Source organism: Rhinolophus hipposideros (assembly GCF_964194185.1).
Source record: "Rhinolophus hipposideros genome assembly, chromosome: 6".
NCBI classification, from domain to species: Eukaryota; Metazoa; Chordata; class Mammalia; order Chiroptera; family Rhinolophidae; genus Rhinolophus; species Rhinolophus hipposideros.
Genome location: NC_138052.1, coordinates 16,918,265 through 16,935,979, shown reverse-complemented (window position 1 = coordinate 16,935,979; position 17,715 = coordinate 16,918,265). Strand labels below are relative to the sequence as shown.

Sequence of the window (17,715 nt, the reverse complement as noted above, 5' to 3'; positions counted from 1 at the left end):
AAAAACCCTGTGCTTGTTTTGCTATTAAGTGAGCAAAAAGACAAAAACACAGCAAAGAGAAAGGCATCCCAGGCTCTGCAGGCAGCAGGCCCCGAGGGTACATCTCACCTCTCTGACCCTTTGGGAAACTGTGAACCTTTGGGTAACTTTCTGAGGCCTCAGCTTTCTGTGCTGCTAACAGACTAAGTGATGTAACTGAGGGGAAGGCTGGCAAACGGCAGGTACTCCACTAACCTCATCACTCTCCGCTTGTCCCTCCACAGAGGGGTAGCCTGTGTCCTGTACAGGCGTTGGGGGCACGGCAGTGTTGGCATCTGCAGAAGCTGGGGCAGCCCTACACCTGGCGCGAGCTGGGCAGGATGGCGCCGTGAGGTCTGCACAAACAAGTGCCCTCAAAGTTCCGATGCAGGCAGGACGTGCCCTATTTGTTCACTTCTTAGTAAACTCCGCAGCCGACCTTTCTGAGATTCCCTTCAATAGGCGAGCTTAGCTTAGTTACACCTGACCTTGGGCCCCCAGTCACGCTTGCCCATGGCGCTCCACGGGAGGGCTGGCATACTCTCAGTAGTCTGTTTGGAGGTCAGTAGGATTGGAAAATAGCACAAATAGCAGCAGGACCTTCTTAAGGTTAGGTGAACCATCTGGAAAGGCTGAAGGTGATAAAACTGAACAGAGGGAGGCCTGAGGGTGTCTCCAGTATGCATGGCCCCAAGTAAGGCAGGAGGGAGCCTGGGGATCTGGGTAATGATTCTGGCCCCCAGCCAGGGGCTTTCTCTGCCTACTTTCACATCTAAATGGAGAGAATACCATTGGTCCCTCAGTGCTTATATAATTCCTGTAAGATAAAATGAGGTGACTTTTAGGCAGGCAGCTAGAGATGTTATAGTATTCCGTGGTAGACCATTATTTGCAGCCATGGCAGGCGTGAAAGTTGAGTTGCTTGGAGTATGTATGACAATTCATCCATGAGAGCCATCTCTGCCCAGCTGCTGACCTGGCACGTCTGAAGCATAAGCCTCTCCTCATCTCTAGGTCAAGCCCCACTGGGTGCTCATGGAAAGCTAGAGGTCTTCTGTTTCAGTTAAGCTCAGCATAGGATAATAGTGCAAAGCCAACTTGCCTTGCTTCCTCGTTGTAAGCACTCATTCATTCATTCACTCATTCATTCATTCAACAAAATACTTGCTAAGAAGCAGAAAAGCATAAGGGTGCAGAGCTCGGACATAATCTTTCTATGCCTCAGTTTCCTCACCTGTGAAATGCAGAATATATCAATTGCTACCTCACAGAGCTATAGAGGAGATTAATTATAATGTGTAAAGTGCTCAGAAAAGTGCCTGACATAAATAACACTATCTACAGGTAGCTCTGTTACTATGCACAAGGGATTTTTCTAGACTCTTTGGTGACTCAGTGGGGGAAAAAAGGGGGGGGCAAAATCCCACCTTCACAGTTTATTTTCAAGGAGGGAGACAGAAAAACAAGACAAGTAAATTATACATAACATGGTAAAAGGTGGTACGTGCTCTAGAAAAGAGTGAAGTGAGGAAAAGGAATCAAGACTTGGGGAGAGGGTGTCCAGGTAAGGCATCACTGAGAAGGGGACATTTGAGAAAAGACCTGAGGAAGCAAAGCAGTGAGCCCTGCAAGTATCTGGGAAGAACATTCCTGACAGAGCCAAACCAAGGGCAGAGGCTCTGACAGCGGGGTGTCGAGCAGTTTCCAGGAGGAGCAGGGAATTCCATGTGGCTTGAAGAGCAGAGGTGTACATTGGGGGCTGGAAGTAGGTCTGGGATGTCCCTGGGAGCTTTGGGGGCCCATGTAAAAGCTTTGGCTTTTTCTCAGAGTGAGATGGAAGCCCCTAGAGAGTTCTGGGCAGAGGGGTGACAGACTCTGAGGTGCTGAGAACAGAGAGCAGGAGCAGAAGCAAAAGCAGAGGGCCAGGAAGCTATGCGACAGTGCAGGGGGCAGATGATGGCTCAGACCAGACCCAGGCATCTTTGTTCAACAAACCTCCATGAAATACTCATGGCTTATATGTAGGCTTTGAAGGTTTTCTCATTCATCTGTTCAAAACTTGGCAGATGGCTATTACAGCCTTTGCTATAGGCTGGAAATATGAACATGAATGAAACACATTCTCTGAGCTCAAAGGCTCCATGCACAGTGCACAGTAAGAGAGGTCGACATTTAAAAAATTAAAGAACAGTACAAAATGGATGTCCAAACAAGAATGCGCAGGTCACTCAGAGGACAGGGGAAGGGTGATGGTGGTAGCAATCAGAGAAGGCTTCCAGAAAATAGGGACTTCTAGGCTGGGTTTTATAGGCTGAATAGGAGTTAGTGGTTTATCACTAACATGGTGCTTTGCAGATAACTGGTGTTCAACAAAGAGCTGCAACTGAATGGTTTGGTATCCTGGGGCTTCGCTAGAAGTAGAAAAGGACTATATTCTAACTGAAGAGAGTCTTCATATAGACAGAATAAGACATAAACAGTAATTTCCAATCTGCTGAACAAGCCCACTCAGGACACAGAACACCTGCATTCCTCTCTAACAATTATTTCAACCAGTCACCAAATTTCCCTAAATTTGCTTGACTATACTGAAAATTGCCTGCAGTAACTGTAATAACAAAGGGTTTATTAATCAACACATTTACGAGAAAAAGCAATATTCTGAACACATGAACACAACTTATTGCGAAACAGAAGTAACAAAGGCTAAGTAACAACATGGAGAAAATGTAATTGGTAAAAACACCAAAGGAACTAGAGGCGATGGGGGATGGGCTGTTCCCCAGGAGGGAGGCACCGGTGGAGGGGCTGGCTTGCCTCTAGGAGATGGGATCTTTTCTACAAACCCTGCACCCCCACCCAGTCCTGGCCATACCTTTAATAGAGTTACTATGTCTAGGACATATCAGGTACAAGGGGATTTCTGTGGAAACTCATATTGTCTGGACCCAAAAAGACAGGCACAAATGCAGGCCTAGCAGCAGGATCCAGAGGAAGTAAGGTCAGAAATCTGCCAACAGAAGGGGTGGGGACAGGTTCTAGGTCACGAAACTGGGGGTTGGGCCAAGTTCAGACAGGTATTTGAGGGGTAAGGGATACATTTGTGATTTATGTTATAGCTGGGAAATCCAGGCCCTGACACAGAGTGTTCAATAAACATTGACTGACTGACCAGGTTAAATGTATTTCATTGATTGTTGGTACTCACCATGCTAAGCCTGAGCCGCCCTCAGAAAGAGTGAACTTTGCCCACAGGTGGTCCCTAGGGCTGGTTCCCAGGGGCGGGGAGTGAATTTGTTTTTCCACAGGGCAACGGAGAAGGTGGCTGGGAAACAGCTGTGGTGACTAGTCACCATGGAGGGTGTGTACACACGGAAATCAACAGGACAAGCTCACTCTTGAAACAGTGAAGACACACACCTCTCACTTTCCATCCCCCTCTCCTACTAGGAGTCTGTCCAGAAGAACGAAAAACATGTGAGCAAAGGTTCACAAACAGCACCCTTCACAACAGCCAAAAAGTGGAAACAACCCAAACGGCCATCAACGGGTGAATGGATCAACAAACTATGGTCTATCCATACAATGGGGTACAAGTCAGCAATAAAAAAGGAATAAAGCACTGATACATGCTACAAGGGGCATGAACCTCACAAACATTATGTCGAGTAAAAGAAGCCAGAAATCTCCAGCAAAGGCAAATAGGACTGATGGCAAATAGGCACAAAAGAGCTTTTTTGGGGTGATGGATTTGTTATAAAACTAGACTATGGTGGTAACTGAACAACTCTATCAATTTGCTAAAAAATAAAAAAAAATCACTGAATTGTACTCTTACTTGGAGTGAATTTTATGATCCGCAAATAACACCTCAATGAAGTCGTTTGAAAAAACATACCTTGTTTGATGTTTTGGGCTCCTGCAACAGCAAATAGCTGATTAAGGCTTTCGGAGGACCTATTTTGAGCCAGGCACTGTTTTAGGCCTAAACATGTATTAATCTATTAAGTCCTCCCTCAACCCTGTGGGGTAGGTAATATTTATCTCCATTGCACAGGAGAGAAATAGCACAGAGAGGTGAGGAAACTTGCCCAAGGTCACAAAGAGAGTGGGGGCAAAGCCTGACTCCAGGTTCCAGGGCTTACTCATTACCTGCCCAGTCTCTGGGATCAGGAATGGCAAGGCAAACAGCAGTGCTGAGTTTTCAAAAGAGCAAACATTCCCCAAGCTAGTGACAACCTCTCCCCTTAATACCTTTTCTTCTTTCCCTGCAACCTGTCATCACCACCATTCCCCCAACCCTGGGCTACCCGGGTTCACGACCAGGCTTGCCCTTGCACTGAGAACACTCCCCAGGGAGTTCAAGATGAGCTTCGATGAGTAAGATTTCCCCAGACTTAAAGCTGATTCCACAGAGGCTCATGGAGCTAACTCTTTTTCTCCCTCCATTTCTCCAGAATGCTTTTCATGTGAATTACAACAGCTCTTTGCAAAAGATGAGCATAATTATCCTGTATACTTCTAGGGGCTTCACGGGCAGTAGAAAGTAGGGTTGAAGAGTCTAGGTGTGGTTTTCAGAAATCTGTACATGGCCGTTCCTTCCAAGGAACCTGCTCTCCTCTCTGGCCTGAGGCAAATGCCTAAGGTCTTTCCCAAGAAAATGCATAATGAGAACTTTAACAGCCTGGATCCACTCAGGTTAGGGACCCACTCAGATCTCTTGATCTGAGATTAAGAGGGATTTTTGCCTTGCCACCCCACCCCCTGCTGCTGGAGAGAGCATGTCTTCTGGAGAGCTGATTTAAGAGAGCATGCAACCAAATCAACATTTTTAGCATAGTAAAAGGGAGGAGAGGACACTAGGGGAAAAGGCTAGTGGTTTTCCTAAAACCAGGATTCTCTCTCTCGGGTGCCCCCGCTGGGCTGGCTGGGTATGAGGTAGGTCTCCTGCCATCGACCACTCAACTGTCCACTGAAGTGCGGGGCTTTTGCAACTGTTGTCAATTGGCTTCCTCTGGCTCCAGCTGCCTGGGGTGACCGTGGTAGACGACTCTGAAGGGCTCTGGGATACAAGCTTCCTTGTTCCCCTGCAGATCCCAGGGGGAAGTTCAAGGCAGAGATCAGCCTCATTACAACTGCAGCTCCTACAGTTCCAGGGGCAGGAAGCTTGAGGTGTCACCACCTCTGCAGAGCTTGAGGCTTTCCTGTTCATACCAGAAATACTCCTTTCTCCAGTCTCATGGCTCTTTGAAGATATTCCTCTAGCTGCAAAAATAACCCAACACCCAAAGCTCCAAAACACGGGGCCTGGAGGTAATCATTAGAAGCAGAAGACTCGATCTGTCAACAAATGAAGTTCCGGCTTTCTGTCTTCCCTGCAGAGCTGGGGGAACATTATGGCGTCAGTAAAGCCCTCCACAGAGGCCTGGGATAAACTCACAGTAGGGGCCTCTACTGCCTGTTTAGCAGCTCTGGGAGAACGTTTAATGAGAAACGCCTAGAAGATTCTTAGCATGATTTTTCTAACAGACCAATCCGACAACCAATCCTGCCCTCATCCTGCCTTAACACCTTTAGATTCCTGTTGTCCCAGAATCAAACCTGAATTCTTCAGCTGAGCCTCGGCACCATTTTAGTATCCGTTTCCTCCCCCATCCTCATCCTCCCCCATCGTCTCTTCATTCAGAGCTAACTTCCAATCATTCACCACAATTTCTCTTTATTTTTCCCCGAGGCCTTTGCGTCTTGACTTGTACAGTCTTCGCTGTAGCCCCAATTGCGTTTAGGACTCATCTCCAACAAATACTTCCGGACGGACTCTCCCCCCGCCCCCACCCCGCAGGCTGAGCTGAGAGACCCTAAAGCACCCTGCTGACATCACTATTACAGGGCGTAACCTGTACCAATGGCACTGCCTGTGGACTTGACTGGCTTCTCTCTGATACCTGAAGCTGCCTGAGGACAGGGACTAGTCCTCTGACATCTTCCCCAACTCCCAGCACAGTCCGCAGCATGCAGCTGGCATATTGACAGAGTGGATGCATGAATGAACAAGAGCGGGCAAGAAAGAACACTCCGCATTTCTGTGAACCACAGAGCTCTGTGGAAAAGTCTACCGAGGAGGTGGTGTGAAAGGGCAGTTCTATTAGCATGTTTCCAGAAGACGGTTTTAGGGACATGTTGTCCAATCATAAGGTCTAAGATGAGCGTGGTTTCTGGTACACATGGATAGAAAGCACATGCACTCACCCTTTCACTCATTTATTCCTTCCTTCAACTGGGAGTTACTGCACACCTACTGTGTGCCAGGCAGAGGGCGAGGCACTTGAGATTTAGAGGTGAGAAAGCTGGGCTTGGCTCCTGCATTATGCAAGCCTTTTGGCAAAGTCGGTCTGGGGAGCATGACCTTTCTGTTTGAAAGGAAACCTAGTAATGGATTTATAGAGACCAGGCCACGTGAGAACTTTTAAGGACTGGCAGGAATTCAAGAGTCTTAAGAAAGAAAGAAAGAAAAGCCTTCAGCTGAACTTGATAAAGAGTCTTTTTCCATGTGGTGGTGAGTAACCGTTTTCTCTGAAGAAGTGGAGACAGGAAAGGAGGTGGGGTTCAGACGTAGCTGCAGGGTCCTGGTAAGACCTCAGACAGCTTCCCGTGATGGGAATAAGCGCTGTGATATTGAAAACTCACTGCCAGAGGAGGTTACAGCAGCTCCCGCCTGCACCTTCAGGAGGAGCCAGCAACTCCTTGCGGTGAAAAGATGGGAAGTAGAGTTCTGGGCCACCTGCCATGGCGTGGGGCTGTGCAATGCCATTGGTGCAGCTGGGCTCGGACCAACCCAGCATCAAGCTTTGTTCCCATGACTTGAGAGCCCTGTCACTGCAAGTCTCAGTTCCCATTATCCGGAGAATGGGGCTATTACTGCCATCTCCCAGGATTACCTGAGGGTCAGATGAGATGATGCACTGTGATGAGCTTGGTACACACAGGCATAAAGCTTGTAGGTAAATGGCTGTAGAATTAGGGTGATGATCCTATCATTCTTAATATAGGTGTCACATAAAGATTGAATGAGATACTGATTCAAATGCGGAGCTCTCATGGTAAAGTCTGATGAGCATTATTACATATTATGGAACAATAATATAACATGCTCCTATAAACAGATAATACAAGATTATATAATGCATGATAATATATTAAGTAATCATTGGTACTAGTTTGCATGTATTGAGCCTATGTGCCAGCTCTGTTCTAAGCACTTCATATTTATTTGCTCATTTAATCCTCACATCAGCCCTATGAGGTTCTATTAGTCTCCTTATTTTAAAGGGGGAGGAAACTATGGCACAAGAGGCTGAGGAACACACCCAAGTCACACAACCAGAAAGTCTAGGTGGTGACCCTGGAACCTAGGTGACTGGCAACGGCCAACAAAAAAATCAGAGTATCAGACATGCCGCTTCGAAGCTCATACCCAACAGCTCGTCCTCTCAACAGCAGCACCCAGGGCTGTCCATTGCTCACCACAGTCTGTAGGTTCCTTTGAAACCTACCTTGGGCCTACGACCTATGCCGACGAACATTTGCAACACACCGTTTCTATTTTCAGTCCGCACAATCCTCATCCTCTATTGTGTAAAGATCTTTGATCGTCCCAAGACACTCTGCTTTGCCCTTCAAGAGGAGCCCCTTATTTCTGGAATCTGGTCAAGAAGTTCATACTTCTCTCCCCACAGGGGTTCTCAGCCTGCCTATTTCTAGCTCTGCGTTGCTTTTGAAGCCTAAAGAATTACAATGTTACAAACGAAGGTGATGGCACTTTCGGCCTTTCCTTCCACGAGCACAAGCCACAACTGCCACACTCTGGGGTCAGGGAACTTGGGGAACCCTCCCCTGCTTTGGAACTGAAGCCCTGCTTTCATTCATTTTAAACACATAGGCTTCATGTAAAATTTCATTTGAAAAGGGGTCCTGTTTGAAAAGATGTCTGAAAACCACTAGAAAGTCCCACCGTAATTGGAATTAGCGAACATATATTAAAGGAATACTTAGAAACCACAGGGTTCAGTCCTTACCTTTCTCAGGGTGAGAAGTAGCCATCAGGCAAGACCAGGAAGTTGTCTTTCTGTCCCCCTCCCCACCCGAGTCTCTGTGATGCCCCCCAGAACCCAATCGGAGCACAGGTCTGATGGTCAAGGAGGTTTTCATCTTGACAGCCCAGTCTCTCCTGTAAGTTTCCATTGGCCTCCCACCATCCAAGAGAACATTCTTCCCCCAAGGACAGAATGATGCCCTTGGGTGGCCTGCATATGCTTTAGAATTCCCACAAGCCATTATTCAACTGCTGGAGTCTTTCAAATCAGGAAAATAACCGGAAACATGGTGAGGATTTAATGGTTCATGAGAGCCCCCAGATTAACAGGAGGCAGGACATAGCAAAGACAGACGGACTTGTGAGGAGTCTCACCTGCTTTTCAATGAAAGCATTGATTCTCTGCAGCATCCCCTCGCACGTGAATTCATATGGCATGTACGGCTCAATCTGTGAAAACAGAACACGGTGTCACGAGAGAGGAGGACACAGAATATGCGCCTCTTACCCAGACCTCCACTGATTCACTCATACTCAGGTGCCAACAGCAGCAGTCAACCTTGTGCGGGGCTGTGACTATGAACCCGGAAGTCAAGGGACCTGGGTTCTTTGTATCCCAGTGCTTAGTATCCCACACGTGGAAATGCAACATTCATTCAAGCGTCTGTTGAAAGAATTCATGCTCACTGCTCTGAGAAAGGCACATGAGTGGTGTAAGGACCCGTGACGATGACAAAAGCATAGCTCTATGTTCGTAGGTGAGATTGACATGTAGCCAAAGAATCTGTGGTGGAAAAACAGTGATAAGGCACCATGAAGAGTTCACCTAGAAGTGAACTTTGACTTCTGGGAGGTCACAGCAGACTTCTGCTCATGCTGGGCTTTTTAGGCCACCTATGGTTCTAGCAAGCCAAGATGCGGAAGTTCTGGGTGGAGCGACTAATGTGAGATTAGACACCAAAGAAAGACAGCAGGAGGGTAGAGCTCAGGATCATGGAGGCTGGGCAGAGGGCCACTGGAGTTCCCACAAAAGCCTTGACATTTCTACACGAAGGAGCCTAGACTTTGTTTGAGGGCATCAGGAAACCAAGAAAGTGCTTTGTTAGGGTGGGGCAGGCAACTTGGTCAATATTGTGACACCTAAGGGAAGGGGAAGAAATGTGGGTTTGATCTCTGCTGCACAGCGCTGTGCAGCATGAGGAAGCCTCTGCTTTCAGGGGCAGCCCGCTAGCATTGCCAAATGGAAATGGCACTCTCCCTTGGGAGAAAATCATCAGCCATCTAGTCTGTCACACAGAGTTCAGGGAGCACTGTCAGCAACAGGATAGAGGGGTCACCTTTACCATCTCCCTCTTAAGTCTATACTTGCCTATCTTGAATGTACAGAGTGGAGAACTGGACAGAACATCGGAGTTGAGGCCGGTTGAAAACGGACAACTGACAGAGAGCACATGCTTCTGTGAGCACACAACAGGTTCATTTCAGGGCACCCTCTCCCCTTTTTCTGTGTGTGTTGATTTACACAATACATTTGAGATCTTCAACCATCATTGTTAAGTTCGTAACACATCTTCAAATGCACAACTAGATGGTGCATCACACAGGGCGTGTCTCACCATCCCTGCCCACACCCATTCAGACAGAGCTCAAAGAGGCTGAGCCTTCAGTATTGTAATACCAGGGCAGGACTATTCTATTCTGCAAGAACAGAGGTCATTCTTTTCCTCCGTAGTTCATTTTGAAGAGTAGTTCATTTTTCAAAAACAATTTGAAAAACCGACTTCCTTGATCCAAGCTTGCGCCTTCTCATCTCAAGCTTTTGCTCTTGCTGTGTCCTCTCTGACCAGATATAGCCCTTCACACCAAATGTAAAGCTTTTCTTTTAAAGGATATTTACTAAACCCATAGGTGATTCCAGAAGATTTCTATAACTGGCCTAGAGATATGTCTCCTTCCAAAGGTTCATAGAAAGAACCAAAAAAAACTATCTACAACAGAGGACTTGGCATATCAAGCTCATGTCTAGGCGGACATGTGGAATTTCTAGAGTGAAAAACATCAGTAGCCATCTGTCAAGAATACAACAGATCCAGTCATGTGGTAGGAAGTACGCTGAATTCCTACCACATATTCCAAAGGGCAATCACGAGAAATGGAAGGGAATTAATTCAAAGGTTCATTGCATGGCAATACAAAAAAATGGCTCTTCTTGTGTCCTCCTAGCAACCAAATCCAGTTTAACCAAAGGGAGGCTGACTCACTAATTGCTTTGTGGCCCAGTTCACTGTTTTAAAGGATATGAAGCCAAACAATTTTCCTATAAAGAGAAAGAAAAAAACCAAAAAAACCAAATTGTATCCTTAAGCCCTCTCTGCCACCGTGAGTTGCACGAGCCGTCCTAGGAGCTAGGGAGCTTAGGAGCAGGACCCTCTGTGTGGAAAGCTCTCCAGATCCGTGGCTTCGGGGATGAAGAGTACTGGCGAGCTTCTGATGTAGGAGATGCAGATTGAAGGTGCATGTGTGATAGTTTTTTTGCATGACAGTCCTTCAGGAACAAGTCTAGGTCTCTCTGGGGAATGGAATGAAAGGAAATACTGAAACCACATCCAGTCATTGAGAAACCCAAGTAGGGCCAGTTGTGGAGAAGCAGGGAGAAAAGTTCTTGGTCATCCTGCTTTGTGGAAAAAGGACTGTTACTCATATGGCCACAGGAAGGATGCCTGTAGGTTGCACATGCTGGCTTTGGAAACTTTCCATTATCTTCCCACTTTCTCCTCCATTTCTCTTTGTGTTGCAATTTGGATAATTTCTGTTGACAAATCTTCAAGTTCACTGACATTTTCCACTGCTGTATACAGCCTGCTGATAAGCTCACAGAGAGAGGTCTTCATTTCTGATACTGTATTTTTCAGTATTAGCATTTTCTCACTTGGCTTTTAAAAAGTTTCCATCTTTCTGCTGAAATTCCCCATTTCTTCACAGATGTTATCCACCTTTTTCACCAATATATTTATCTTAGCATTTTAAAATTGCTGTATGATAATTTCAACATCTGGACCATCCTGAGGCCTGGTTTTATTAACTGTTTCCTCTCCCAGTGATGTGCCATGTTTTCTTGCTTTTTTGATTGGCATGTAATTTAAAATCTTGCAATTAAATATGAGAAAGCGTGGTACCAGGTTTCTGACCCATTTCTAACAAGTGTAAGGACTTAAATGACAACAGTTTTTGTATTAATCTCATTCCTTACTTCTTATTTTTCCTTTTACTTCATTTCATACATTTGCCCCATTTTAGTTTTATATTATCTTAACGAACTAGTCAGTCCAAGAGACCTAGGTGTCAATCCAACTTGAGTACATTACTTAATTTACTTAAATATTAATATTCTCAACTGAAAAAGGATTAAATGTGATATGGCTCATAAAGATTAAAAAAAGATAAAGCTCATAATAGTGTTACAGAAAGAATCTAGATGTGTAGAAAGAGGTTCTCTCTCTACCTATAAGCTATAATTACTTTTTTTTCTTAAGTGGCCTTAAATAGCTTTTTGGAATAAGGTGGAAAGGGTCAATCAGTGTTTTAAAATGCGGAGCACTAAAGGTTCCATGGAGTGCAGAGTGGCCCCATGTAAGAGTGAGCAGATGGAACCCAGTACCCTCCACAGCGTGGATGTACCAGGCATTCCCATTAGATTTTTGTGTGACAAAAGGGATCTATTATCTAAAGAGTTTTGGATTCCATGATCCAAGGTTTTCTGCCTCTCTATTAGCTTTCTAAATTACTCCTTTTCAAGGGCACGTGCACTCAATTCAGTGTTTTGGCTTGAACTGTGTCCTCCCAAAAGACATATTGAAGTCCTAAACCCCCAGTACCTGAGAATATGATCTTTTTGGGAAGTAGGGTCTTTGTAGATGTAATCAAGTTAAGATGTGGTCACACTGAAATAGAGTGGGTCCTAATCCAACATGATTGATGTCATATAAGACTTATGACTTATAAGAAGTAGAGATGAACCCAGCCCCCATCCTTCCCCCCCAATCACCACACACACACAACACACACACACTCACACGGAGACTGACATATGATGACAGAGATAGAGGTAAAAGTGCTGAAGCTGAAAACAAAGGAACACCTGGGCCACCAGAACGTGGAAAAGGCAAGCAAGGATCATCCACTAGCGGCTTCCTTCAGAGGGAGCACGGCCCTGCCAACATCTTAATTCCGGACTTCCAGCCTTCAGAACTGTGAGAACACATTGCTATTGTTTAAGCCACCCAGTTTGTGGTTCTTTGTTATGGCAGCCCTAGCAAACTAATACACTCTGGGACTCGGAGACTCAAGAAAGAAGAAAAACATGTGATCTCCACAGGAATGACTTCTGGGTGGCGAAACTCTGGGTGTGCAGAAGAAATTCTGAGGCCACTCAGCAGAATCACACTCCACTCAGCACTTCTCTGGGCTTGGCCCCTGGAGGTCTGCGCAACGTCTGCCCTAACCTGTTAAGACCAGGATTGAGACCGTCCATGTCCTTCATGGGAAGCTCTGAGAAGTTACACCAAAGCACAACAACCAGACCCTCTTCGAAGGGGCAGGGCATGGTGACCCATCGCTGTGCCCTCAAGATGGTCGGAGTCAGCTGAAACTGGCAGTTCAAGGGGCCACATTTCATTTCCCAAAGGGGAGAGATGGCTTTTTACGTGGGTCAGTGGCTCTTTCCAGGAGGATCCATGCTTTCCCAGACCTTCCCTTTACTGACACTGTGCTGGAACCCATGCCCCTCTGGGACCTTCTCAGTTTAACTTTGCAAATTCCTCCTCATCCTATAAGACTTAATGCTGCATTTTCAAAAAAAGGCTCCCCCACTTCCACACCACGATCTTCTGCATGCTGTTGCTGGCGCTGTACATCACCCACAAACATCTATGCCCCCCTCTTGCCAGGCATTTGGTAAATCAGTTTGCTGGGCTTTGAGAACACAACAGTGGGACAAGCATATTCACTGCTCTCACGTTTCTTAGCATCTAGTGGAAATCCAGACCGTCAATGACCAAAACGTTACATGTGTAATACTAATACTGACTAAACACATACTATGTGGTAGACACCGTGCTTAAGGCTTTCTATTCATTATCATAGTGAATCCTCACAGGTGCCCTCTAAAGCACATAAGATGAGCCTACATTAGAGATGAGGACACTAAGGCTCAGAAGTAATTGCCGGAGGGGACGCCGCTAGTAAGTGGTAGAGCGGGAACCCACACCTAAAGCGATGCCAGCCTGCCTTCAGAGCCACACTTACACAGCTTCTCTTACAAAACTGCCACAGGGTGTAAAACGTGCCCTGACAGGATGAGTACAAGGGCAGGGGCACCCGATCGAGTCCCGGGCAGTCTTAGGATCAGGAGAGAGGATAACTGAACCCATCCCCATGGGGTGGTAAGCTTCCTACAGGTAGGGAGCCAGCCCCCATTACGCTTACGGAAGTGAGTGGCCCCTGGAGTGGCTCAGAAGGTGCTCTGCATGCAGTGGGTACGTAATAAACGTCTGCTGAAGTGATCAGGAGAGTCCAAGAATGTTAGTTACTCCTACATAATTCTAGAAAATGTTCAGGTAGAAAAGCCAAATAAACAGATGCTACATAAAAACATTCTGTATATATAGTATTTCCTTAAATATTCCTTATCCTCACCTTTTTATAGGGAGGCAAGTCCGTCTTTTCAGATCTTTATGGGGGCTACATAATTAGGTCACTGAAGCAAGCTCCTACGACTATGTCTGGGACCCAGGAGCCATGCCAGAGGCTTTGTAGAACCACACACACCTGGACACCGGCTCTGTTTCCATGTCACAGAGAACAGCCATGAAATCCCCAGGCCGAATGCTACGGCTTGGCCATTTTCTAATTCCAGAGTTAGGCTGACATGGAAACCTTCTAATTACTCAAACAAAGGGCCAGGAATACTTTCCATACTCTCCTGTTCACATTACAAATGGGGCGAAATGAAATAAAAGAAACAACCTTCTGACTTAAAATTGCTTTCACGGCATCCTCGACTTCCTCCTGGTTGCTGAGGTCAACGGTCCAGACGTGTGGCCGGCCGATGAAAACTTCAGCATAAGGATGCTGAGATGTCAGCTAAAAAGGGGAAGACAGAACACCTTAGTCTCACACACGCTTTAAAAACAAACAAACAAAATAAACCTTCGGTGCTACGTGAAGTGTTATGCTTTTCATGGTACCACGTTGTATTTACACAGATAAGACACCGTTTTTGTCCTGTTTTCTGGACGATCCAAACCTCCTAAGCAAACCATAAGCAGACAATAAAACAGTGATGGTGCCACGTCATTTTTTTTTTGGACCCAGTGGAACATTTATTGGGTCTAACAGAACCATCTGGATGAACAGGCATGGCACTGACAGGTACAGGTAAAGAAACTGAGGTAGCACCTGCCTAGCGGACGAAGAGTTTCATGTGGGATGTTTTAAAAGACAGATGCCTGGGGCTGTCCTGGATCCTCTGAGCTGGGACCTCAGGACTTTGGAGTGTCCCCTGGGGGTCCCAGGAGGGTAGCATGTGTGCCATGACCCTGCCTGAGGCCATGAGCTCCAAGAGGCAGAGCTGAGGATGGCTCCATGTCTTGAATCCCACTTGTAAAGAAGAGTTACAATGTCATCATCAGGTGACATGGAGGGTGTCACACGTAGTTTTAACCTCCAACATCACACCAAGAAATAATGATGTACCACCTTCTGTCATACTCTAGCACGGAAAATCACCTAGATCAAACTTGTCTATGTTAAAAGACACTGGTTAGGATAGACAGATTAGCATACAAAATTACAAGAAAGGCTTTAAAGTCATAGGAGGAAGAGTAATGGCACACACAAAACATGATAGAAATAACGCTACCAGGAAACTGGGGACTTTTTGGAATGGTTTCAGGAATAATCATTAGCATAACACTGAAGCCTTAGTATTTATAGAGACAATTTGGATTCAGAAATGCAAGGTCATTTTTGTTTTAAGGAGGTTTAATTTGAAGAAGAAAGGGTGGCCAAAGAAACCAAGTATGAACCCTGGTAACTCTCAGTTCTGAAAGAGCCCAATCTTTAAGACAATTAAATTTACCCCTCAAATGTGTTTCCACTGTTCTTGTTGTATCCCTTTAAGATTGTGGTGTGAAGGGAACATTCTGGGCATTTGTGAGAGCATTTTCAGTTCTCCCAAACACTGAGGGGGTACGACCCTGAATAGGTGGGTGGGGACCAGGCGTGCCAGACACCTCGCAATGCACGCGACAGCCCTGCACAAGGCAGAACTGTCACGTCCCATACAGCTTTCACATGCCCTGCAAAGCTTCCATGGGGGTGCACAGAATCTAACTCTGGCACAGTTTTAACATACACTGAATTTCCTAGGCATGTAATTGCCATGTAAACCAAGAGATGTTTGGAACTTCACCAATAAGCTGCTACCATTTCGGAAAAATCATGGCAGTGAAGTCAGGGTCATTCAGACTAATCCGAATCTCTAGGACAATGTACCCAAATCAGTCTATATTTGTAGCTGTGTGTGTGTGTGTGTGTGTGTGTGTGTGTGTGTGTGTGTGTGTGTGTGAACTTTTTTATTTGGCTTCTCTTTCACGGCAATTATAAGCAAAAAGGGCTGACCGGATTCAGCTGTTTCCTCATGATGTCTTGTTCCCCTTTACAATGAGTAACTTTGTATTTAAAAAGGGTACAGATTAGTACTTCTTGACTACGTATACACTAGCATATGCACTACTTTATTGTACATTATTTTGCTTTTACTTCTTTGATATTGGAGCACCACTCTTTTTTTGAAATTGCACATATAAGCAGGGTATATTATTTACAAATTTCATTTCAGGAGAGATGTTAATATTCTTATAATAAAAGGCGTTGGTTCTCATAGGGTTGAGTCCCTTCCGTGCTTTACAGGCCAACATGGCTGTCTTTTTTAATTCAGAGTCCAACAGACCCAGAGGACAGGATGATCCAACTCGCCAGCGGGCTCACGTCACCATGCGCTGTGTCCCGCCACACCGATGGTGTACAAGCCTTACCCAGGGCGTGTAAGTTACTGGGTCTCAGATCTGAGCCTTCACTGACACCCACTCATGGACATCAAGCAATTCTGAGGTACAGGTATCCTACACTTGGCTCTGCCTCCTCGGACAGAGTTACGCCCCTCACTGGCCTGGGCACTTCTTCCTTCTGACTGTAGCCTCTTCTGCTCAGCCATATGGTCAGTAAGAGAGTGCCCGTGGGCACGGAGCTCGGGAAATGTCGATTTTTCCTTCAGCACGTACTTGAGATTCAGTGCACATTTCTGAAGCCTCTGACTGGACTGCTCACCGGCACATACATTGTTTATCAGGTTTCTTGTGTATCAAGGAGGAATCTGAGCTTTCGAGGGGTTTACAAATCCCCAAGACCACACAGCCAGAAAGTAGCAGAGCAAATTCCAATCTAGATCCTTCAACAACTTATCAGCTTTAGACAGAAAGGAAGATGATGACTTTGAAAGGATACCACTGGGTTCTTACGATAAAGAGCAAAACAAGCCCAGTGTAAATACAGGTCTCCTAATCATTCCCTTAAACTTGCCAACCTGAAAAAAAAAAAATCCCAGACTGAATTTATGTTTGGATTAGATCCTTTCTGAAGATGAGCAAAATGTCACACCACATTCATTTGGTGGCCTGGAGAAAAAACCTACGTAATGAATTTTTACAATGGAATCAGGGCAAATTAGAAGTTGCCGTGACTCACTAGTTAGCCACTTGCATATTAGCGTCTCTCTCCCCCCTTCCCTTTATAAGATCCTTGTTTATTTAAAAGGTAGTTCTAAGTACTTGGAAAATGAAAAATGCTGAGTCTCTATCATTTGTTCATTTACATTTACTGAAGGTTACTTAATTTTATGAGTAAGGCATTGTATGATTCATTATTCCCCTTCTGAATGTTATATTCCTTCTTGTTAATTTATTGAGAACCGTCTCATCTGGGCTACTTCCTTGTATATCAATCAGCAGATTTCCTGGAGTATAGTTTGTAAAAGTAATGAAAATCTTATTAAATATGAGACATTACTTCAGAGGGGCTATTAAATCTTCGAGAATATGAGTTCTCTTCATGGGAAAAACACACACACACACAAAACCAAAACCCTTGAAGCCACAGAATTTCTAATGGTTTACAGAATGTCAGAATGATGACTGAGAACCTACTAATATGTTTCCCAATATAAAGATAAAAATCCAATTAATATTACATTTAAAGTGTAACTTGAACTGACCACATTACTGAAGGCATTAGGGAGCATATTCTCCTCAGTATACATCATGGTTTTAAAAATTGGTCCAATGCAAAAAATAAAAACAAAGCTTTCTTGCTTTCTAAAAAACAAAAAATATCTACACTTTTCTTCTCTTCAAATGAAGGGAAAAAAGAGACATATATGCAATTTATAGGCTCAGTTGTTGCTTAGCTTGAATGACTAGCATGGACGTAACCGGAGAGCTGTATCATTATACACACTTCAGTTAAAAATGTTCCATTTGCTGAGAAAA

General features: G+C 45.2%; 1 protein-coding gene across 2 annotated transcripts in view; it reads right to left on the bottom strand.

Annotated features, from left to right (window-relative positions):
- Positions 1 to 17,715, bottom strand: part of MGAT5 (alpha-1,6-mannosylglycoprotein 6-beta-N-acetylglucosaminyltransferase) — a 319,813-nt gene that overhangs the window by 9,143 nt on the left and 292,955 nt on the right. For both annotated transcript variants that reach the window (XM_081052606.1, XM_081052607.1), the window contains exons 16-17: positions 14,135 to 14,251; positions 8,486 to 8,560 (exon numbers count right to left, since the gene is read on the bottom strand). In XM_081052606.1, coding sequence (XP_080908732.1) covers positions 8,486 to 8,560; positions 14,135 to 14,251 — 192 coding nt within the window. The remainder of the gene's footprint in view (positions 1 to 8,485; positions 8,561 to 14,134; positions 14,252 to 17,715) is intronic.